The sequence below is a fragment of the Oncorhynchus keta genome, chromosome 32, assembly GCF_023373465.1.
Source record: "Oncorhynchus keta strain PuntledgeMale-10-30-2019 chromosome 32, Oket_V2, whole genome shotgun sequence".
NCBI classification, from domain to species: Eukaryota; Metazoa; Chordata; class Actinopteri; order Salmoniformes; family Salmonidae; genus Oncorhynchus; species Oncorhynchus keta.
Genome location: NC_068452.1, coordinates 32,957,838 through 32,982,782, shown reverse-complemented (window position 1 = coordinate 32,982,782; position 24,945 = coordinate 32,957,838). Strand labels below are relative to the sequence as shown.

Sequence of the window (24,945 nt, the reverse complement as noted above, 5' to 3'; positions counted from 1 at the left end):
TAAAGGTCCCCATCCAACCTGACAGAGCTTGAGGATCTGCAGAGAAGAATGGGAGATACTCCCCAGATACAGGTGTGCCAAGCTTGTAGCATCATACCTTGGAAGACTTGAGGCTGTAATTGCTGCCAAAGGTAAACAAAGTATTGAGTAACGGGTCTGAATACTAGTTTTTCTTTTTTTATACATTTGAAAAAATGTCTAAACCTGTTTTTGCTTTGGAATTATGGGGTATTGTGTGTAGATTGATGAGGGGGAAAAAACAATTGAATACATTTTTGAATAAGGCTGTAAAGTAACAAAATGTGGGGGAAAAATCAAGGGGTCTGAATACGTTCCGAATGCACTGTGTATACAGTACCAGTCAAATGTTTGGACACAACTACTCATTCCAGGGGTTTTCTATATATTTACTATTTTCTACATTGTAGAATAATAGTGAAGGCATCAAAACTATGAGATAACTCATATGGAATCATGTAGTAACCACAAATCAAAATATATTTGATATTTGATATTCGTCAAAGTAGCCACCATTTTCCTTTGCACACTCTTGGCATTCTCTCAATCAGATTAATGAGGTAGTCACCTGGAATGCATTTCAATTAAAAAGGTGTGCCTTGTTAAAAGTTCATTCGTGGATTTTTTTCCCTTCTTAATGCGTTTGAGCCAATCAGTTGTGTTGTGACAAGGTAGAGGTGGTATACAGAGAATAGCCCTATTTGGTAAAAGACCAAATCCATATTATGGCAAGAACACCTCAAATAAGCAAAGAGAAATTACAGTCCAGAATTACTTTAATAAGACATGAAGGTCAGTCAATGCGGAACATTTCAAGAACTTTGAACGTTTCTTCAAGTGCATTTGCAAAAACCATCAAGTGCTATGATGAAACTGGCTCTCATGAGGACCAACACAGGAAAGGAAGACCCAGAGTTACCTCTGCTGCAAAGGATAAGTTCATTAGAGTTACCAGCCTCAGAAATTGCAGCCCAAATAAACGCTTCAGAGTTCAAGTAACAGACACATCTCAACATCAACTGTTCAGAGGAGACTGTGTGAATCAGGCCTTCATGGTTTAATTGCTGCACAGAAACCACTACTCATGGACACCAATAAGAAGAGACTTGCTTGGGCCAAGAAACACGAGCAATGGACATTAGACTGGTGGAAATCTGTCCTTTGGTCTGATGAGTCCACATTTTTTATTTTTGGTTCCAACCGCTGTGTCTTTGTGAGACGCAAAGTAGGTGTGTGGTTCCCAACGTGAAGCATGGAGGAGGAGTTGTGATGGTGTGGGGTGCTTTGCAGGTGACACTTGTCTGTATTTAGAATTCAAGGCACACTTAACCATGGCATGGCTACCACAGCATTCTGCAGTGATACGCCATCCCATCTGGTTTGCGCTTAGTGGGACTGTAATTTATTTTTCATCAGGACAATGACCCAACACACCTCCAGGCTGTGTAAGGGCTATTTGACCAAGATGGTGAGTGATGGAGTGCTGCATCAGATGACCTGGCCTCCACAGTCACCCGATCTCAACCCACTTGAGATGGTTTGGGATGAGTTGGATTGCAGAGTGAAGGAAAAGCAGCCAACAAGTGCTCAGCATATGTGTGAACTCCTTCAAGACTGTTGGAAAAGCATTCCTCATGAAGCTGGTTGAGAGAATGCCAAAAGTGTACAAAGCTGTCATCAAGGCAAAGGGTGGCTACTTTGAAGAATCTTAAATCTAAAATATATTTTGATTTGTTAACACTTTTTTTGGTTACTACATGATTCCATATGTGTTATTTCATAGTTGTGATGTCTTCACTATTATTCTACAATGTAGAAAATAGTAAAAATAAAGAAAAACCCTTGAATGAGTAGGTGTGTCCAAATTATCAACTGGTACTGTATATATTTTTAAGTATGTGATAATTATACTATAGATTATATTATATTATCTAAAGGTCATCATATTTCTGTGATTGGTTGTCTAGTGTATACATTTTCTGAGTGTTATTCTGTCTGCCTCTCCAGTGAATGTATGTCTGTGAATGAACCCTATCGATATGTTTAGTGTGTTAGTTTTCTTTTTTACGACTCTGTTTCTATTTTTGATGTAAATGTCATGTTATAGAAGGGTCCAGACACCTTTTATGTGATCTCACTTGTTTTTGGGAAATTTACCCCAAACATGCAAATCACTTCCTCATCCTGGTTGTGCAGTACGAGGCCCTGAAAAAACATGAAAAAAGGCTCCAAAAACACCCAAATACATCCTTTTAGAAACGGCAAAGCTCTCAGTATAGTGATGCAGGTATTAAGATGTGGTACACATGAAAATGTGTCTTCAAAAATGTAGATTTGGTTGTAATAAAGAGAACTTCTCCTTTAACCCGGTCTGTCTCTCCAGTGAGTGTTGTGTCTATTAAGCCCTTCTCTCTCCCCAGGCCCAAGCCCATGACTCACCAGTTGTCCAGCCCTGATTTCCATGGTGAGGAGAAGAGCGAGCAGGTGACCAGCATTGGCCAAATCAAACCGGAACTCTACAGACTGCGTGGGGGCGACCAGGGGGAAGGGAAAGCAGGGGACAATTGTGGCAAGATCAGCTTCCTCCTGCGCTACGCCTTCAAGTGAGTGAACCGATTCACTTAATTAATCCTCTTCACACCTCGGTCTGAGTGCACTGTTAAATATACATTACATTAAGGCTTAGACAGAGGATCAACAGCTGCTCTGTCATCACAGCTGAGTTAAGGTACTTGCCCTAGAAACTCTATCATTGCAGTGTCAAGTATCACACAATGGGCAGTTTTTATCACCCATATATATCTTTACATTATGGACTAAATAGTGTACACAAGATATATAGATGTATGTTGTAGGTTTTCTGCACCACAGACTCTGTTTATGTAAATGGTGGACGTGCCCCCCTCCGGAGGGTTGAAGATGGGAAGATGGAGGGAGGACAGAGAGGAGGGAGAGATCAGGGGTAGTGTAGTACAGTCTGCTAGGTCAATCTCAGTCTCAGTCTATCTGTGGCTCTGTGGCTGCCTGGTGGGGTCCTTTCTTTCTGCCGTCACACAAAGAAACATTACAATGGAGAAAGAAAGTGCTGATGTTTGAAAAACAAGGGAGTGAGAGGCAGTTAGGGTCATGAATTATATATGGTGAGCTACTTTAAACAGCAGACCCTGTCAACACATAATAACACCAGACTGTTATAGCACGAATTACAGACACACAGAATTAGAGGGAGGGAGGGAGGGAGGGAGGGAGGGAGGGAGGGAGGGAGGGAGGGAGGGAGGGAGGGAGGGAGGGAGGGAGGGAGGGAGGGAGGGAGGGAGGGAGGGGGAGGGAGGGAGGGAGGGGAGCTGTTGGTGTATCTCTACCTGTACCTACATGTATTTCTACCTCACGTCACAAGATCATTTGTTCTGCTCTGCTTTCTGACACACTGTGAATCTTTGTTAGAAAATCTAGAGAGAGAGGAGACAGATAGAGAGAGCGGGAGAGAGAGATAATGTGTCACCTTCTCTTCACACTGTGAGCACTGTGTGGGATAATTGTAATGTATTTACCATACATCAATGTTAACGTGCTAGACCCGAGCACATTTGGGGAATAGCAGTCAGGATAACAATGTCAATTTTCCCTCAGCCCTTTGGGAAATGTATTTTTTATTGACAATGTAGTTAAAAGCTGACACTAGTGCTGTGGGAATAGGGCGGTTTCCAGCCATTGAGGAATAGTATAGCGAATTTCCCTCTGACACATCAGTAATAGGTGTATTTTCTGCCGAGTGCTTCTGGGACCGTGTTAGTAGGCCGTCATTGTAAATAAGAATTTGTTCTTAACTGACTTGCGTAGTTAAATATATATATATTTTTTAAAGGTTGTCTTTTGTTCCTGCTCTTTGTTGTCTTGATGTTCAAAGAGAGTAAGTAGAGAGTAGGAACACTACAGTGTTTGTTGTTGTAATGAGGTAATGTTGTTGGATGTGACATGCCATCAGGGACAGCTTTTATACAGGACTCACCTGGCATTTTCAATTATGTTTTATAAAACTACACTGCTCAGAGTCATAAGGACTACAGTTCCCAACACGTACTGACAGTGTGTATCAACTTCTAAGCGGAGATGATACTAGACTTAAAGTAAGTAGATAGACTTAAGAAATAATAATTGGACATGTTTCTCTGCTTAACGTGTTTATCCAATTTAAATATAACTTCCTAATTTACTAATGACGGTATTAATCTTATCCCTGATTTGATGTGATTGTAGGATTGGCATGTTTACCTGATTTCCTTAATTGGACGTGATTGCATGATAAACATGAAACCTGATTGGATGCAATCGTGTCATCAACAGGCTTATCTCAGTCCTGATTGGGCCAGATGATTAAACAGTGTGTTTGTCTGAGCTGCTATTGGCTATGGCCTGGTGGTGCTCTCTTCCCCAGAGTTCACGCTGTGCTCCTAAAGGCCCGTAATGAAGTGGTGACACGCTCGTTAACGCAGAAAGACAGGGTATAATGAGGTCTGAGTAAAGGCCTGCCAGCCATCTTCACTCTCTTAATTAAATCCCTCATAAGTAGTTCTGCAGACAGACCACTGGACGTTGGTGGTTTAGTTTGACATCTTCGTGTGTGTGTGTGTGTATGCATGTGTATATGTGCACGACTGTGTGTGTGTAGCACGACTGTGTGTGTGTGTGTGTGTGTGTGTGTGTGTGTGTGTGTGTGTGTGTGTGTGTGTGTGTGTGTGTGTGTGTGTGTGTGTGTGTGTGTGTGTGTGTGTGTGTGTGTGTGTGTGTGTGTGTGACCCAGACTGACCATAACACAGTGGAATAGCCTACTATGAGGAGTATTAATGGCTTGGCTTCTCTCTCTGGAACTGCTGGAGCCAATCTGTAGCTTTGTAGCAATGGATTATGCTACTTGTAGAAGTTGCTCTCATTCACAGATCTACCTTCCTCACATTCCCCATTAGTAGGGAGTAAACCTTTAAATCAGTGTCACGGGCTGCTTCATCCTAGACCTCAATGGATCCCCATCGACCCACTCCATAGATACAACATACTCTCCTAACCACTCCACTGTCTCTCTATCTACTCTGTCGCCCTATGTCTGTCCAGCTAAGTTTGACATATAGATCGTGTTATGTGTGTGTGTCCCAGACGGTGAGTCTAACATAGATTGTATATGTGTGTCCTCGTCTGCAGTACAGAGCAGCTAGTGGTGAAGATCCTGAAGGCTGTAGACCTGGCTGCCAAGGACGCCAACGGCTTCTCAGACCCCTACGTTAAGATCTACCTACTACCAGACAGGAAGAAGAAGTTCCAGACCAAGGTAACACATTTATCAAGCCTGATCCCAGATCTGTTTGTGCTGTCTTGCCAATGACCATAAATACCTTAGAAGAGTGCAAACAGATCTGGGATCAGGCTGTCATTTATTACACTTGTCAGTTTTCACACAAATTGGGCTGGTTTTCAGTCCAGTTTGAAGGCACAGTAAAATACTAACCTGCCAAATGTGTAGTTTCACTCTGATGCCAATTGATAAATGTTCTATGTGAATCATCCATTGATGTCACTCAGAGATTTGTGTATGCATCACCACGAGAGATTTGTGCGGAGTTTCATTGCCGTTTCTCAAGTTGGGATTTTATTCTAAATTACTGTCAGTAATTTTTTATAATTTATAAATGCGTAGTCTCCTCCCTTACACATTGGAAATAGCTGATATTTCGTTCAGCCTAATCTGAATAAATATGTTAGGCTGTCTAGCAGACTCTCTTGCAGACTCTCTTGCAGACTCTCTTGCAGACTCTCTAGCAGACTCTCTTGCAGACTCTCTAGCAGACTCTCTTGCAGACTCTCTAGCAGACTCTCTTGCAGACTCTAGCGGACTCTCTTGCAGACTCTCTAGCAGACTCTCTTGCAGACTCTCTTGCAGACTCTCTTGCAGACTCTCTTGCAGACTCTCTAGCAGACTCTCTTGCAGACTCTCTTGCAGACTCTCTTGCAGACTCTCTAGCAGACTCTCTTGCAGACTCTCTAGCAGACTCTCTTGCAGACTCTCTTGCAGACTCTCTTGCAGACTCTCTAGCAGACTCTCTTGCAGACTCTCTTGCAGACTCTCTAGCAGGCTCTCTAGCAGACTCTCTTGCAGACTCTCAAGCAGACTCTCTAGCAGACTCTCTTGCAGACTCTAGCAGACTCTCTTGCAGACTCTCTAGCAGACTCTCTTGCAGACTCTCTTGCAGACTCTCTTGCAGACTCTCTAGCAGACTCTCTTGCAGACTCTCTAGCAGACTCTCTAGCAGACTCTCTTGCAGACTCTCTTGCAGACTCTCTTGCAGACTCTCTTGCAGACTCTCTAGCAGACTCTCTTGCAGACTCTCTAGCAGACTCTCTTGCAGATTCTCTTGCAGACTCTCTAGCAGACTCTCTTGCAGACTCTAGCAGACTCTCTAGCAGACTCTCTAGCAGACTCTCTAGCAGACTCTCTTGCAGACTCTCTTGCAGACTCTCTAGCAGACTCTCTTGCAGACTCTTTTTGTCACGTTCTGACCCAAGTTATTGTGTTAATTGTTTGTTTTAGATGGTCAGGATGTGAGCTGGGTGGGCTTTCTATGTTTTGTGTGTCTAGGTTGTTTTTCTGTGTTCGGCCTAGTATGGTTCTCAATCAGAGGCAGGTGTCGTTAGTTGTCTCTGATTGAGAATCATACTTAGGTAATCTGGGTTTCACTGTTTGTTGGTGGGTGATTGTTTCCGTGTCTGTGTTCTATACCACATGGTACTGTTTTCGGTTTTGGTTGTTCACGTTCCGTTTATTGTTTTTGTATGGAGTGTTCAGTTTATGTGTTTAAATAAATACCATGGACACTTACCACACCGCATATTGGTCCTCTGATCCTTCTCGCTTCTCCTCTTCAGATGAAGAGGAGGAAAACCATTACACTTTTCTTGACTCTCGTTCTCTCTCTCCCTCTCCTTCCCCTTTCTCTCCCCTTCGCCTCTTTACCTCTATACCACTCTCCCTCCTCAATTCCCCCCTCTCCTCTCTCCCACAGGTCCACAGAAAGACCCTAAACCCTATCTTCAACGAGACGTTCCAGTTCGGTGTCCCCCTGGCAGAGCTGCACTCCCGGAAGCTACACTTCTCTGTCTACGACTTTGACCGCTTTTCCAGACACGACCTGATTGGCCAGGTGGTTGTGGACAACCTTCTGGACTTCAGCGAGGGCACAGGGGAAAAGCCTGTCTGGAGGGACATAGTGGAGGGCACAGCGGTGAGAGAGAGAGCCCATGCCTGACACCATAATGCCAACGCAATGCCACCACTATGTTACCATGATGACACCACTATACCACTATAGTATCACCACTATGCCACTATAATGCCAGCATTATGCCACTATAATGACACCACTATGCCGCTATAATGCCACCACTATGCCACTATAATGCTACCACAATACCACCACTATGCCACTATAATGCCACCGATATGCCACTATAATGCCACCACTATGTCACTATAATGCCACCATTATGACACTATAATGCCACCACTATACCACCACTATGCCACTACAATGCTACCACTATACCACCACTATGCCACCACTATGCCACTATAATGACACCACTATGCCACTATAATGCCACCACTAAGACACTATAATGTCACCACTATACCACCACTATGCCACTAGAATGCCACTATAATGTCACCACTATGCCACCAATATGCAACTTTAATGCCACCACTGTACCACCACAATACCACTATAATGCCACCACTATGCCACTATAATGCCACCACTATGCCACTATAATGCCACTATAATGTCACCACTATACCACCACTATGCCACTATAATGCCACTATAATGTCACCACTATATCACCACTATGCCACCAATATGCCACTATAATGCCACCACTATGCCACCAGTATGCCACTATAATGCCACCACTATGCCACTATAATGCCACTATAATGCTATCACTATACCACCACTATGCCACTATAATGCCACTATAATGTCACCACTATGCCACCACTATAATGCCACTATAATGCCACTATAATTACACCATATGCCACTATAATGCCACTGCTATGACACTATAATGCCACTATAATGCAACCGCTTTGCCACTATAATGCCATTGCTATGCCACTATTATGCCACCGCTATGCCACTATAATGCCACCGCTATGCCACTGGCTGTGCCGAGCCACTATAATTATACCACCACTATAATGCCACTATAATGCCACTATAATTCCACCGCTATGCCACTATAATGCCACTGCTATGCCACCTTATGCCACCATATGCCACTGTAATGCCACTGTAATGCCACTATAATGCCACTGCTATCCACTATAATGCCACTGCTATGCCACCTTATGCCACCATATGCCACTGTAATGCCACTGTAATGCCACTATAATGCCACTGCTATCCACTATAATGCCACTGCTATCCACTATAATGCCACCACTATGCCACTATAATGTTGCCGCTATGCCACTATAATTATACCACCACTATAATGCCACTATAATGCCACCGCTATGCCACTATAATGTCTCCGCTATGCCACTATAATACCACTGCTATGCCACCTTATTCCACTATAATGCCACTATAATGCCACTACTATGCCACTATAATGCCATTGCTATGCCACTATAATGCCATTGCTATGCCACTATAATGCCACTACTATGCCACTATAATGCCATTGCTATGCCACTGCTATGCCACTATAATGCCACTACTATGCCACTATAATGCAACCGCTTTGCCACTATAATGCCACTACTATGCCACTATAATGCCATTGCTATGCCACTATAATGCAACCGCTATGCCACTATAATGCCACTATAATGCCACTATAATGCCACTACTATGCCACTATAATGCCATTGCTATGCCACTATAATGACATTGCTATGCCACTATAATGCCATTGCTATGCCACTATAATCCCACCGCTATGCCATTATAATGCCACTATAATGCCACTATAATGCAACCGCTTTGCCACTATAATGCCACTACTATGCCACTATAATGCCATTGCTATGCCACTATAATGCCACTACTATGCCACTACAATGCCATTGCTATGCCACTATAATGCCACTACTATGCCACTATAATGCCATTGCTATGCCACTATAATGCCACTATAATGCCACTATAATGCAACCGCTTTGCCACTATAATGCCGCCGCTATGCCACTATAATGCCATTGCTATTCCACTATAATGCCGCTACTATGCCACTACAATGCCATTGCTATGCCACTATAATGCCGCTACTATGCCACTACAATGCCATTGCTATGCCACTATAATGCCACTACTATGCCACTATAATGCCATTGCTATGCCACTATAATGCCATTGCTATGCCACTATAATGCCTCCGCTATGCCACTATAATGCCACTGCTATGCCACCTTATGCCACCATATGCCACTATAATGTCACTATAATGCCACTATAATGCCACTACTATGCCACTATAATGCCATTGCTATGCCACTATAATGACATTGCTATGCCACTATAATGCCATTGCTATGCCACTATAATGCCTCCGCTATGCCACTATAATGCCACTGCTATGCCACCTTATGCCACCATATGCCACTATAATGTCACTATAATGCCACTATAATGCCACTACTATGCCACTATAATGCCATTGCTATGCCACTATAATGACATTGCTATGCCACTATAATGCCATTGCTATGCCACTATAATGCCATTGCTATGCCACTATAATGCCACCGCTATGCATTATAATGCCACTATAATGCCACTATAATGCAACCACTTTGCCACTATAATGGCGCCACTATGCCACTATAATGCCGCTGCTATGACACTATAATGCCACTGCTATGCCACCTTATGCCACCATATGACACTATAATGCCACTATAATGCCACTGCTATGCCACTATAATGCCATTGCTATGCCACTATAATGCCATTGCTATGCCACTATAATGCTACCGCTATGCCACTATAATGCTATACGCTATGCCACTATAATGCTACCGCTATGCCACTATAATGCAACCGCTTTGCCACTATAATGCCATTGCTATGCCACTATAATGCTACCGCTATGCCACTATAATGCTACCGCTTTGCCACTATAATGCCATTGCTATGCCACTATAATGCCATTGCTATGCCACTATAATGCCATTGCTATGCCACTATAATGCTACCGCTATGCCACTATAATGCTACCGCTATGCCACTATAATGCTACCGCTATGCCACTATAATGCAACCGCTTTGCCACTATAATGCCATTGCTATGCCACTATAATGCTACCGCTATGCCACTATAATGCCATTGCTATTCCACTATAATGCCACTGCTATGCCACTATAATGCTACCGCTATGCCACTATAATGCAACCGCTTTGCCACTATAATGCCATTGCTATTCCACTATAATGCCACTATAATGCCACTATAATGCCACTATAATGCCACTGCTATGCCACTATAATGCCATTGCTATGCCACTATAATGCTACCGCTTTGCCATTATAATGCCACTGCTATGCCACTATGCCACCACCATGACCACTGGCTGTGTCGAGTTAGAAGGAAGCAGGAGAGAGTGTTTAAATAGCCTTTAGATCTTGCTCAATTGAACTTTTATCTTCTTGGGGACATTGAAAGATTGACATTTCATTACTGTACTGTGATGACAGTTGCCTTCAGTTTGAATATGCTGCCTGTTTAGATTGTGACACCTGTCATGTCTCTGTGGCAATTATCACTGATGCCTGCTTCATGGTTTAGCAAACCAAATGCAAGATGGTGGTCTCTTTTACAGACCCTTTGCTCTCAGCCTGTGGCTCTTTGGGTATTACTGGCTGAGTGTTTAGCACACGTTTGCTGGGATCTGTGTTTGAACTCTGACCTCTGTGTGTGTTGTACAGGAGAAGGCTGACCTCGGGGAGCTGAACTTCTCTCTGTGTTACCTGCCCACGGCAGGTCGGCTCACCGCCACTGTCATCAAGGCCACCAACCTCAAAGCCATGGACCTCACCGGCTTCTCAGGTGACTTACCTACTGACCGCAGCACACTGACCGCAGCACACTGACAACAGCACACTGACCACAGCACACTGACCGCAGCACACTGACCGCAGCACACTGACAACAGCACACTGACAACAGCACACTGACCGCAGCACACTGACAACAGCACACTGACAACAGCACACTGACAACAGCACACTGACCGCAGCACACTGACAACAGCACACTGACAACAGCACACTGACAACAGCACACTGACCGCAGCACACTGACAACAGCACACTGATCACAGCACACTGACAACAGCACACTGACAACAGCACACTGATCACAGCACACTGACAACAGCACACTGATCACAGCACACTGACAACAGCACACTGACAACAGCACACTGTTCACAGCACTGGGGGTCGTCTCTTCTGTTAGAAACAGCCTGACAAGACTTACATCACACATTTTGTATTTCAACTATTATTTGAATGCAATTAGGCTGCATAAACAGATGGAGCAAACACATCAATTGACTGAATTCATGAATATTTGAATATTGATATGTTACATTCTGTAAATATTTCCCAAATAAATACTGTTCAACTGTGACAAACATAATGAAGTGCCAAAAATCTGTTTTGTGGCAATGTTGGAAACACAAGCAAATAGCAAAAATCATAAACGTTGGAGTGCTAAAAACCGCAGCCAACAAACAACCAAACGCTTTAAACACAATCATGTCCTGGCCTGATTGATGGCTGGGACTTAGGTAGCTGATGATGATTTCATTAATGAACGCCTAACTAAAGTAATTCAGTTATTAATCCTGCCTGTGAGGATGTGATGATCCTCCATTACCACGGTAACAGTTACTATACTGACGAAATGACACGCTAAATTATGAGGCCACACCGTTATTATTGCTTTTATGATTAGGAGATTATTAGAATGCCTAACGAAGGTATAAAACAATCCACCATAAAATCAAATGGTAACTCTCAGTATTCTGTAAGTGCTACAATGGACTAGAGCGGCAGTTTGTATTCTGTGGTAATTGACGTGAATCCACCTGTTTTACTTTGGCCTTAATCCGCCTCGTCCAAGGGGCCTTGATTTGGATGTCTTTTATGTGTTAAACATAGATAGATGCCTGGACGTGGGAGTATAATTTGTTAATAGCCTGCTCAAGGTTTGTCTCTTATCTTTGTCCCACTCTTTCTCTTTCTTCCCTTCTCTTCCTCTATTTCTTTCTCTCTCTCTTTCTCCTTCTCTCAGACCCATACGTGAAGGCTTCTCTGATATGTGACGGCCGCAGACTAAAGAAGAGGAAGACCTCCATTAAGAAGAATACGTTGAACCCCACCTACAACGAGGCTCTAGTCTTTGACATCCCTCATGAGGACATCGACAGGGTGTCCATCATCATCGCTGTCATGGACTATGACTGGTAAGAAGAGACCTGGGCTGTTATTACTGGACAATGGGAGTTTGTGTGGGATGTGGATGTAATTGATACCATTATAATACTGACTATGTATTTGGATGTTTGCTGCATAAGGGTATGTCTGTTGTTAATTGTTAGAAGGGTATGTCTGTTGTTAATTGTTAGATAAGGGTATGTCTGATGTTAATTGTTAGATAAGGGTATGTCTGTTGTTAATTGTTAGATAAGGGTATGTCTGATGTTAATTGTTAGATAAGGGTATGTCTGATGTTAATTGTTAGATAAGGGTAGGTCTGTTGTTAATTGTTAGATAAGGGTATGTCTGTTGTTAATTGTTAGAAGGGTATGTCTGTTGTTAATTGTTAGATAAGGGTATGTCTGTTGTTAATTGTTAGATAAGGGTATGTCTGATGTTAATTGTTAGATAAGGGTATGTCTGTTGTTAATTGTTAGATAAGGGTATGTCTGTTGTTAATTGTTAGAAGGGTATGTCTGTTGTTAATTGTTAGATAAGGGTATGTCTGTTGTTAATTGTTAGATAAGGGTATGTCTGATGTTAATTGTTAGATAAGGGTAGGTCTGTTGTTAATTGTTAGATAAGGGTAGGTCTGTTGTTAATTGTTAGATAAGGGTATGTCTGTTGTTAATTGTTAGATAAGGGTAGGTCTGTTGTTAATTGTTAGATAAGGGTAGGTCTGTTGTTAATTGTTAGATAAGGGTATGTCTGTTGTTAATTGTTAGATAAGGGTATGTCTGTTGTTAATTGTTAGATAAGGGTATGTCTGTTGTTAATTGTTAGATAAGGGTAGGTCTGTTGTTAATTGTTAGATAAGGGTATGTCTGTTGTTAATTGTTAGATAAGGGTAGGTCTGTTGTTAATTGTTAGATAAGGGTATGTCTGTTGTTAATTGTTAGATAAGGGTAGGTCTGTTGTTAATTGTTAGATAAGGGTAGGTCTGTTGTTAATTGTTAGATAAGGGTATGTCTGTTGTTAATTGTTAGATAAGGGTATGTCTTGTTAATTGTTAGATAAGGGTATGTCTGTTGTTAATTGTTAGATAAGGGTATGTCTTGTTAATTGTTAGATAAGGGTATGTCTGTTGTTAATTGTTAGATAAGTGCATGTCTGTTGTTGGTAGTTGTTATTTTTATGGTGTGTAGCAAAGTTATTATAGCAAACTAAAACTAAAACAAAAACTAATTATGACTAATCATCACTCAAAACCATTTAGTAAATTTAATAAAAATAATTAACAAACCCGTTTGAAGAATTAAAACTGTACTGCCTCCAAAACGAAATAGAATAGCAACCATCATGAATTATTGTAACGGTTGTCATAGGTGGAAGGTGAAGAGGACCAAAGTGCAGCGTGGTACGTGTTCATGGTAGATTTAATAAAGAAACTGAACACTAGAACATAAAAACAACAAAGCAGAACAAACTAAACAGTTATGTCTGGTGCAGACACACAAAGACAGAAAACAACTACCCACAAACACAGGTGGGAACAGGCTACCTAAGTATGGTTCTCAATCAGAGACAACGATTGCCAGCTGCCTCTGATTGGGAACCATACCAGGCCAAACACATAGAAATACTACAAAACATAGAATGCCCACCCCAACTCACGCCCTGACCAAACTAAAACAGAGACATAAAAAAGGAACTAAGGTCAGGACGTGACAATTATGTTTTTGGGGGGCAAAAATCGAATAGGGGTTTCAAGCTAAACTAATGATTGGTTTTACAATAGAGCCTCCCACAATGCAGGTGATGACTGCAGGATGAAGTTGGTGAAGAGCAACTGCAGAAAGTTGCAGTCGACTGCAGTCCAAACTTCATGACCTTTGATCATATGATTTTTGTAAAGTTCATGTAATTGACATGTAGGCTCCAGTCTGACAATTTTTATCACCAGAATGCAACACCTTAAAAGGCGGTGACCAACGATGGAGCTTCAACGCTCCTGGTTGTTGTGGAAATTGAAAAGTGTAATTTTCACTGAACAGTTACTTTAATAGACATTGTTGTGAACTAACATGGGTCAGTCTAAAACATAGATAGACGTTATTTGGTTGGTGTGTAGTTAGTACTATGTGGGTCTGTACCGTTGATAGACGTTGTTATTTGGTTGGTGTGTAGTTAGTACTATGTGGGTCTGTACCGTTGATAGACGTTGTTATTTGGTTGGTGTGTAGTTAGTACTATGTGGGTCTGTACCGTTGATAGACGTTGTTATTTGGTTGGTGTGTAGTTAGTACTATGTGGGTCTGTACCGTTGATAGACGTTGTTTACGTTGTTATTTGGTTGGTGTGTAGTTAGTACTATGTGGGTCTGTACCGTTGATAGACGTTGTTATTTGGTTGGTGTGTAGTTAGTACTATGTGGGTCTGTACCGTTGATACACGTTGTTATTTGGTTGGTGTGTAGTTAGTACTATGTGGGTCTGTACCGTTGATAGACGTTGTTATTTGGTTGGTGTGTAGTTAGTACTATGTGGGTCTGTACCGTTGATAGACGTTGTTATTTGGTTGGTGTGTAGTTAGTACTATGTGGGTCTGTACCGTTGATAGACGTTGTTATTTGGTTGGTGTGTAGTTAGTACTATGTGGGTCTGTACCGTTGATAGACGTTGTTATTTGGTTGGTGTGTAGTTAGTACTATGTGGGTCTGTACCGTTGATAGACGTTGTTATTTGGTTGGTGTGTAGTTAGTACTATGTGGGTCTGTACCGTTGATAGACGTTGTTATTTGGTTGGTGTGTAGTTAGTACTATGTGGGTCTGTACCGTTGATAGACGTTGTTATTTGGTTGGTGTGTAGTTAGTACTATGTGGGTCTGTACCGTTGATAGACGTTGTTATTTGGTTGGTGTGTAGTTAGTACTATGTGGGTCTGTACCCTTGATACACGTTGTTATTTAGTTGGTGTGTAGTTAGAACTATGTGGGTCTGTACCGTTGATAGACGTTGTTATTTGGTTGGTGTGTAGTTAGTACTATGTGGGTCTGTACCGTTGATACACGTTGTTATTTGGTTGGTGTGTAGTTAGTACTATGTGGGTCTGTACCGTTGATAGACGTTGTTATTTGGTTGGTGTGTAGTTAGTACTATGTGGGTCTGTACCGTTGATAGACGTTGTTATTTGGTTGGTGTGTAGTTAGTACTATGTGGGTCTGTACCGTTGATAGACGTTGTTATTTGGTTGGTGTGTAGTTAGTACTATGTGGGTCTGTACCGTTGATACACGTTGTTATTTGGTTGGTGTGTAGTTAGTACTATGTGGGTCTGTACCCTTGATACACGTTGTTATTTAGTTGGTGTGTAGTTAGAACTATGTGGGTCTGTACCGTTGATAGACGTTGTTATTTGGTTGGTGTGTAGTTAGTACTATGTGGGTCTGTACCGTTGATACACGTTGTTATTTGGTTGGTGTGTAGTTAGTACTATGTGGGTCTGTACCGTTGATAGACGTTGTTATTTGGTTGGTGTGTAGTTAGTACTATGTGGGTCTGTACCGTTGATAGACGTTGTTATTTGGTTGGTGTGTAGTTAGTACTATGTGGGTCTGTACCGTTGATAGACGTTGTTATTTGGTTGGTGTGTAGTTAGTACTATGTGGGTCTGTACCGTTGATACACGTTGTTATTTGGTTGGTGTGTAGTTAGTACTATGTGGGTCTGTACCGTTGATAGGCGTTGTTATTTGGTTGGTGTGTAGTTAGTACTATGTGGGTCTGTACCGTTGATAGGCGTTGTTATTTGGTTGGTGTGTAGTTAGTACTATGTGGGTCTGTACCGTTGATAGACGTTGTTATTTGGTTGGTGTGTAGTTAGTACTATGTGGGTCTGTACCGTTGATAGGCGTTGTTATTTGGTTGGTGTGTAGTTAGTACTATGTGGGTCTGTACCGTTGATAGACGTTGTTATTTGGTTGGTGTGTAGTTAGTACTATGTGGGTCTGTACCGTTGATAGGCGTTGTTATTTGGTTGGTGTGTAGTTAGTACTATGTGGGTCTGTACCGTTGATAGACGTTGTTATTTGGTTGGTGTGTAGTTAGTACTATGTGGGTCTGTACCGTTGATAGACGTTGTTATTTGGTTGGTGTGTAGTTAGTACTATGTGGGTCTGTACCGTTGATAGGCGTTGTTATTTGGTTGGTGTGTAGTTAGTACTATGTGGGTCTGTACCCTTGATACACGTTGTTATTTAGTTGGTGTGTAGTTAGAACTATGTGGGTCTGTACCGTTGATAGACGTTGTTATTTGGTTGGTGTGTAGTTAGTACTATGTGGGTCTGTACCGTTGATACACGTTGTTATTTGGTTGGTGTGTAGTTAGTACTATGTGGGTCTGTACCGTTGATAGACGTTGTTATTTGGTTGGTGTGTAGTTAGTACTATGTGGGTCTGTACCGTTGATAGACGTTGTTATTTGGTTGGTGTGTAGTTAGTACTATGTGGGTCTGTACCGTTGATAGACGTTGTTATTTGGTTGGTGTGTAGTTAGTACTATGTGGGTCTGTACCGTTGATAGACGTTGTTATTTGGTTGGTGTGTAGTTAGTACTATGTGGGTCTGTACCCTTGATACACGTTGTTATTTAGTTGGTGTGTAGTTAGAACTATGTGGGTCTGTACCGTTGATAGGCGTTGTTATTTGGTTGGTGTGTAGTTAGTACTATGTGGGTCTGTACCGTTGATACACGTTGTTATTTGGTTGGTGTGTAGTTAGTACTATGTGGGTCTGTACCGTTGATAGGCGTTGTTATTTGGTTGGTGTGTGTAGTTAGTACTATGTGGGTCTGTACCGTTGATAGGCGTTGTTATTTGGTTGGTGTGTAGTTAGTACTATGTGGGTCTGTACCGTTGATAGACGTTGTTATTTGGTTGGTGTGTAGTTAGTACTATGTGGGTCTGTACCGTTGATACACGTTGTTATTTGGTTGGTGTGTAGTTAGTACTATGTGGGTCTGTACCGTTGATAGACGTTGTTATTTGGTTGGTGTGTAGTTAGTACTATGTGGGTCTGTACCGTTGATAGACGTTGTTATTTGGTTGGTGTGTAGTTAGTACTATGTGGGTCTGTACCATTGATAGACGTTGTTATTTGGTTGGTGTGTAGTTAGTACTATGTGGGTCTGTACCGTTGATAGACGTTGTTATTTGGTTGGTGTGTAGTTAGTACTATGTGGGTCTGTACCGTTGATAGACGTTGTTATTTGGTTGGTGTGTAGTTAGTACTATGTGGGTCTGTACCGTTGATAGACGTTGTTATTTGGTTGGTGTGTAGTTAGTACTATGTGGGTCTGTACCGTTGATACACGTTGTTATTTGGTTGGTGTGTAGTTAGTACTATGTGGGTCTGTACCGTTGATAGACGTTGATATTTGGTTGGTGTGTAGTTAGTACTATGTGGGTCTGTACCGTTGATAGACGTTGTTATTTGGTTGGTGTGTAGTTAGTACTATGTGGGTCTGTACCGTTGATAGACGTTGTTATTTGGTTGGTGTGTAGTTAGTACTATGTGGGTCTGTACCCTTGATACACGTTGTTATTTGGTTGGTGTGTAGTTAGTACTATGTGGGTCTGTACCCTTGATACACGTTGTTATTTGGTTGGTGTGTAGTTAGAACTATGTGGGTCTGTACCGTTGATAGACGTTGTTATTTGGTTGGTGTGTAGTTAGTACTATGTGGGTCTGTACCGTTGATACACGTTGTTATTTGGTTGGTGTGTAGTTAGTACTATGTGGGTCTGTACCGTTGATAGACGTTGTTATTTGGTTGGTGTGTAGTTAGTACTATGTGGGTCTGTACCGTTGATAGACGTTGTTATTTGGTTGGTGTGTAGTTAGTACTATGTGGGTCTGTACCGTTGATAGACGTTGTTATTTGGTTGGTGTGTAGTTAGTACTATGTGGGTCTGTACCGTTGATACACGTTGTTATTTGGTTGGTGTGTAGTTAGTACTATGTGGGTCTGTACCGTTGATAGACGTTGTTATTTGGTTGGTGTGTAGTTAGTACTATGTGGGTCTGTACCGTTGATAGACGTTGTTATTTGGTTGGTGTGTAGTTAGTACTATGTGGGTCTGTACCGTTGATAGACGTTGTTATTTGGTTGGTGTGTAGTTAGTACTATGTGGGTCTGTACCGTTGATAGACGTTGTTATTTGGTTGGTGTGTAGTTAGTACTATGTGGGTCTGTACCGTTGATACACGTTGTTATTTGGTTGGTGTGTAGTTAGTACTATGTGGGTCTGTACCGTTGATAGACGTTGTTATTTGGTTGGTGTGTAGTTAGTACTATGTGGGTCGGTCTGTACCATTGATACACGTTGTTATTTGGTTGGTGTGTAGTTAGTACTATGTGGGTCTGTACCGTTGATAGACGTTGTTATTTGGTTGGTGTGTAGTTAGTACTATGTGGGTCTGTACCGTTGATAGACGTTGTTATTTGGTTGGTGTGTAGTTAGTACTATGTGGGTCTGTACCGTTGATAGACGTTGTTATTTGGTTGGTGTGTAGTTAGTACTATGTGGGTCTGTACCGTTGATAGACGTTGTTATTTGGTTGGTGTGTAGTTAGTACTATGTGGGTCTGTACCGTTGATAGACGTTGTTATTTGGTTGGTGTGTAGCAGGGGTCTGTTGAACACAGCTGATTGTCCCTGTGAGTCAGACTCCTGGTGGATTCCTCCTGTTTTACATGAGGATGGGCGCCTCATGAATAAACATGGTTTATGCTAATGCTAATGGAAATAGTGTCTGGTGGTGAGACACTGTGTAACCATGCCAGTGTTTCTCTATCTGGCACTCACACCCTCCATCATCACACCATGGCTGGTGTGTGTTTGTGTTTTCTTTATCTATTATTAAACCCATGTTGTAGGTTATAGTATCTCTATAGTTGTGTGTGTGTGTTATCTTTTATGCATTTAAAACCCAGATTATAGCATCTCTATAGTTCGATGCTTTTGTGTGTGTGTTTGTGTGTATGCATGCATGCGTGTGTTTGTGTGTGGGCATGCATGCGTGTGTGTGTTTGTGTATGATATGAATGTGCTCTCCATTTGTATTGAAACCTTTGTAATAGTCTCTGTATATTGTGCGCTCACTATTGAATATCCAATCTCTGTGGCCGCATTCATTTTCCTGGCACTCAAGGTTGATAAATGAGGCCTACTTTGCCTGTTCGTCACAGTCTCTCTCCCTCTCCGTCTCCGTCTCTCTCTCTCTCTCTCTCTCTCTCTCTCTCTCTCTCTCTCTCTCTCTCTCTCGCTCTCTCTGTACCTGGCGGTGTGTTGGTCAGTATTGGTCATAATGAGGTCATAGGAATGTGTCGTGTGGGCAGTGACGCTGAGGGTCCTGGGAGGGAGCACTGGACTGCCATGTTGGCCAACCCCCGCAAGCCCATAGACCACTGGCACCAGCTCGTCGAGGTAATTATGTGCATGATGTGATGTGTGTGTGTCTGTGTACCGTTGAGTGTGTCTGTGTGTGTGAGTGAGTGAGTGAGTGAGTGAGTGAGTGAGTGAGTGAGTGAGTGAGTGAGTGAGTGAGTGAGTGAGTGAGTGAGTGAGTGAGTGCGTGACTACAGTGCTTTTTTGTGCAGACCTGTGCTCTCATTCTATTTTCCTACTTCATGTATGTAATTGTACTTGGCCTTCTTTTCCCCTGTTCTAACTAGTCTTTGTTTTTCTATTCAGTCATTGTAAGTAACCACACAGTATTCTGGGGGCCGTATGTATCAAGCGTCTCAGAGTAGAAGTGATGATCAGTTTTTCCTTTTAGATCACATTGAATAAGATGACACGGACAGGGGGGACCTGATCCTAGATCAGTACTCCTACTCTGAGATGCTTGAAACATACTGTACAACAACTGGTCTGACTACTCATCCACTCACCATATTTTTTATTAGTAATGAAATATCTATTTTAGCATACATTTACCTTTGTTATCTACAGTGTCTGTGTTGGTGATACTACCTCTGCTTTAATATATTTCTCCAGGAAAAACTTGTGGCCTCATTTGTGTCAAAGAGTCCCGCAGCCTCTCCCAAGCCTCACATCGTGGTGGACAGTCCCCACTCTGAGTAGAACTGTGAGTAGAACTCTTGGTTCAATGCTCTCACATGTAGTGCCAGGACCAGTGTTGGAATCCTTTCCATTTCAATTCAGATAAATTAGTTGTATGATTTAGAAAACATTGTCATTACAAAGGACGGGCAATTTCTGCTTCATGAATTAGATTGAATTGATTTCCTGCATTGCCTTTATTGAAGTGGACCCCAAACCTGACACATAATTTTTCAATATTCCATAGCTTTTTTTGGAGGGACCTATATAACCACAACTTTGTGATTATAATCTTGGTGAATGTGATCCAGCTGAGACTCAGAGGCTGTTAGATTAACGAGCTGTGAGGCAAGAGTATCTGTACCATCTAGATGTTATGCACCCCACCCCCTGTCTTACTGTACTCTAAGGCTCTGTTCTCTGTTTATGTATCTTCTCATCCGTACTGTCTCTCCTGCTTTATCTCTCTCTTTTTCCTCTTCTCCCCAGGTTATTATCATCTTTCCAGTTCCAGACTTTCTTTCTGCTCATCTGTGAATAATTCTCTCCACCAAACAAAGAGAGATAAGGAGACACATCGACTGCTGTTCTACTGCTACTGCTGAATATTCCAGCTCCTGTCCTGTCGCAACGAAGCACAGGAAAACAGAATCTACATTCTATACAAGCAACACTTAGAACGCTGACACACACACACACACACACACACACACACACACACACACACACACACACACACACACACACACACACACACACACACACACACACAGTGCTTCAGGTTAGTGCCAGTAATTCATCCAGGAGGAGTGTGATGATCTACATTTCTCCCTCCAATCAAACCTGGGCCTAAGGTTTCTGCTCTGTATGGACTTCAAAAGACAAACCGTGTCAATGCTTTACTTTAGGCCATTAGTATACAAGTGTAGGAGTTAGGAAACATCCATGTAGTGTTTCCAGCAGGACAAACATCAGTTGTGGAGACTCTAGTGGTTTGGGCCAACCCTCTGGATCTGGGCTTTTCTGGCTTCTTTTAGCTGGAGGAAGGAACCTTTGCCAGTCGTTATTATTGATGTCAGGGGAGGGAGAAATGTGGATGAACCCATCTGCTGAAGCATGTTACGTAACCTTGAAATGTGTCCCTTCGCCTCATTATTTTGTCACCTTCTTCATGGTGCTCATTAATGTGAATTTGCTTTTATTTTTCTATTTGTTTGGTTTTGGGGGTTTGTGTAATATAATCATCCAGAAAGGAATTTATCCATACCATTTTTTTACGATCCACTAAGGATGTGACTGTGAGTACTCGAAGACCTGAAATATTTTAGCGCCTTGGGATGTTACAGGAATAGTGTTCCCCTGTTTGGACATACTGGCAGACTTTACCCCAGAGGACTCTACAGGGGAACTGTGATGAGGACGGACCTGCTCGGCTTGGAGTGCACTTACTGGAAATGTATCCTACAGGGAAGGATTTCACCATTATATCGAATTTTTCTATCATTCCAAGATTTTGTTTTTCGGAAAGACATTATTTAATTTGAAAATATTAAAATAGTCTGCAGTCCATCATGTCTCCGACTGGACGACAACGTTAGAAGGACACACACATTTGTGTTGCTTTGATTTGTGTGTATTTCTGTATTTGTGTGTGTGTTTTGTATTCGTGTGCGTCTGTGTGTGTATGCCTGTATGTTTGTGTGTGTGTCACTGTGACCTTCTGTGTGACACGTTTCTGTGCTCATGACGTCCCTATCTTCTACCTGTCCTCGCGGCCCCACACCATTCCTAGCATCCACAGACTGAAACTCCTGTCTTTGAACAAAATGTGTCTTCTGTCCTGTGTGTCTTAGAGGAACCATTTGTGTGTAGGACCCATTGCACTTGGTGGGGAGTGGGATACTTATGATCCCTGATGAACAGTCGGTCTCTCACAGAGATTAGAGTGTATTGTGTGTGTTGTTTCCCAGATCAGCTGTCCGTCACTCAAAAGTGCCCCCCCTGCCTGATCTAAGTAACTGTGTTGGTTGTGTACTTCTTTTAGTAAATGTGTACTGTGTGTCTGAGGGGAAACCAGTTGGCACCGTGATGTTAGATACGTTTTGATTACTTGAGGTAGAATTTTGGGCTGAGTAATGACTCTTTTATGTCCCCTAGCAGTCCCTCCAAACGGGGAGACAGAGAGGGGGTAGCCATGTCCTTTTTCTTTAGTGAAATACGATGACCCCCTGTTTACGCTCTGCACTTCCTCTTTAAGCACCATGTGGCTCCTGCCATGAGAGAACCATGTCTACCACCACTTCTGCTACTATAACCTCAACTAACAGTTAGCACTACTAATGCTATGGCTGCCATTTCCCCTTAAACGCATTCAGGGGGATCCAGTTACTATTCCAACTTCAGGCCAAGGAAGTGCAGGGATGCTTACTGGTATGCTTGGTATGTACACAGATTAAATCCGTATATCCCATATCATAGCCAGAAGTTTTCCATCTGGAACTGGTATGTCTGCTCAGGTTGTTCTGGGAGGTCATTGATCTGCCTGTATAAGTAGATACTATAGTATTGATCCATTGGCCTATCTCCAGGCTCTGTCTCTATCCCTCGCAGTCCACATGATTCTCTGCCCCATAACACTGTGGTGTTAGCACTCACTCAGCACTGGAGGTTGCTAGTGTGCTCTCAGTATTACCCTCCACCTCTTTCTCTCTCTCTCTCTCTCTCTCTCTCTCTCTCTCTCTCTCTCTCTCTCTCTCTCTCTCTCTCTCTCTCTCTCTCTCTATACCTTTCTATTTTCCCTTTAACTCTCTCTATACCTGTCTCTCCCTCTCTCTCTCTCTCTAAATATACCCCTCTCTCTCTCTCTCTCTCTCTCTCTCTCTCTCTCTCTCTCTCTCTCTCTCTCTCTCTCTCTAAATATACTTCTCTCTCTCTAAATATACCTCTCTTTCTCTCTCTCAATATACCTTTCTCTTTATCTCTTTCTATGCCTGCCTGCCGCTCTCTCTCTCTCTCTCTGAATATACCTTTCTCTTGCCCCTTTATCTCTTTCTATACCTGTCTCTCGCTCTCCTTTTATCTCTTTCTATACCTGTCTCTCGCTCTCTTTGATTGCTTGTTCTCCCACTCTATTTCTGAAAACTCCCTTTTCCCCACTTCCCTCTCTCTCCACACAGCCATTCACCCCCTCTCTCCGCCTCCCTCCATCTTGCCCGCTCTCTCTGTGTGTAGGACTCCTCTCTCCTCTGTCTCTCTCAGTGTTAGTGCAGTTCTGAATGGACATGGGGAAACATGTGTGCATGCTTATATTAACATGAATGATGTCAACTTGATGCAATGAAAATTAGATACATGATGCTTTAAGCAAAACCTGACAATGAACTTGATATTAATACTACTAATGACGAAAATGGAGACCTAGCAATCGTTCTCTCTGTAATCAAAACAATGATGATAAATAACATTGTTTATCCTGTATATCTTCATTAAATAGTTATTCCTGATTTCATTTTTGATTCTTTAAAAAATATATAATTTCTTCAGAAGATTACTTTTTATATGGGTTAAACGGATAAATAGACATTTGAACAGAAGTGAGATATTCAGTCAGGATGCTTGTTTCAGCCAGAGAACTAGGGGGAGGAGGGTGAAGAGGAAGATGATGTAGGTGAATGTGTGGGAGATGGTGTGGCTGAAGCAATGATCATGGAAATAAAGGATATGTATCATCCAGCCTCATTCTGTGTGTGTTTGTTTATTAATCACTGAGTGTGAAGTAGGTGTGTGTGTGTGCATGCCTTGTGTATTATGTACGTATACAGTAGCCTACACACACACTGGAGCTATATATATATATATCTGTATCCATACTGTATGGAATCTTCTTTGAACCTATAGGACCTTCCTCTCTCTCTTTCCTACTGTGTATTATCGTCGTGTGTAATTATTTAGTCACTTTGTCATGAATTCTTTGTTGTGTCTTCACTTTATCTAAATGCAAAGTGGAGTGCTGCTGCCTGCCTTGAGTGTGTCTTTCTCTGGTCTGCCACCTACTGTTGCTTTGTGAGTCTTTTCTAGTAGTCATATAAATGCCAGGGAAGTCATGCAGTGATTATACCCTTATGAACTGAGCATTACAGTCATGCTCACTGTCAGCACACTGAAACTCTGCTACACCAACCGAGGGGGAAGTGTGTGTGCGCGCTTGCATGCACGTGTGTGTGTGTGACACAAAGAGAGAGGAGTAGGAAAGGATTAAGAGAGTGAGGGGGAATGACACAGAGAAAGGGGAAGGCAGGGAGTGGATGAGGAGATGAATTAAAAAGA

At 42.3% G+C, this 24,945-nt stretch overlaps 1 protein-coding gene across 4 annotated transcripts in view; it reads left to right on the top strand.

Moving 5' to 3' along the window:
• The window catches only part of LOC118375361 (synaptotagmin-C-like), a 58,478-nt gene extending 34,931 nt beyond the window's left edge, over nucleotides 1-23,547 (top strand). For all 4 annotated transcript variants that reach the window (XM_052491451.1, XM_052491449.1, XM_052491450.1 and 1 more), the window contains exons 6-13: nucleotides 2,439-2,621; nucleotides 5,215-5,341; nucleotides 7,071-7,289; nucleotides 11,001-11,121; nucleotides 12,373-12,544; nucleotides 19,851-19,980; nucleotides 20,554-20,644; nucleotides 21,109-23,547. In XM_052491451.1, coding sequence (XP_052347411.1) covers nucleotides 2,439-2,621; nucleotides 5,215-5,341; nucleotides 7,071-7,289; nucleotides 11,001-11,121; nucleotides 12,373-12,544; nucleotides 19,851-19,980; nucleotides 20,554-20,640 — 1,039 coding nt within the window. In that variant the 3' untranslated portion in view covers nucleotides 20,641-20,644; nucleotides 21,109-23,547. The remainder of the gene's footprint in view (nucleotides 1-2,438; nucleotides 2,622-5,214; nucleotides 5,342-7,070; nucleotides 7,290-11,000; nucleotides 11,122-12,372; nucleotides 12,545-19,850; nucleotides 19,981-20,553; nucleotides 20,645-21,108) is intronic.
• Nucleotides 23,548-24,945: the final 1,398 nt, after the last annotated feature.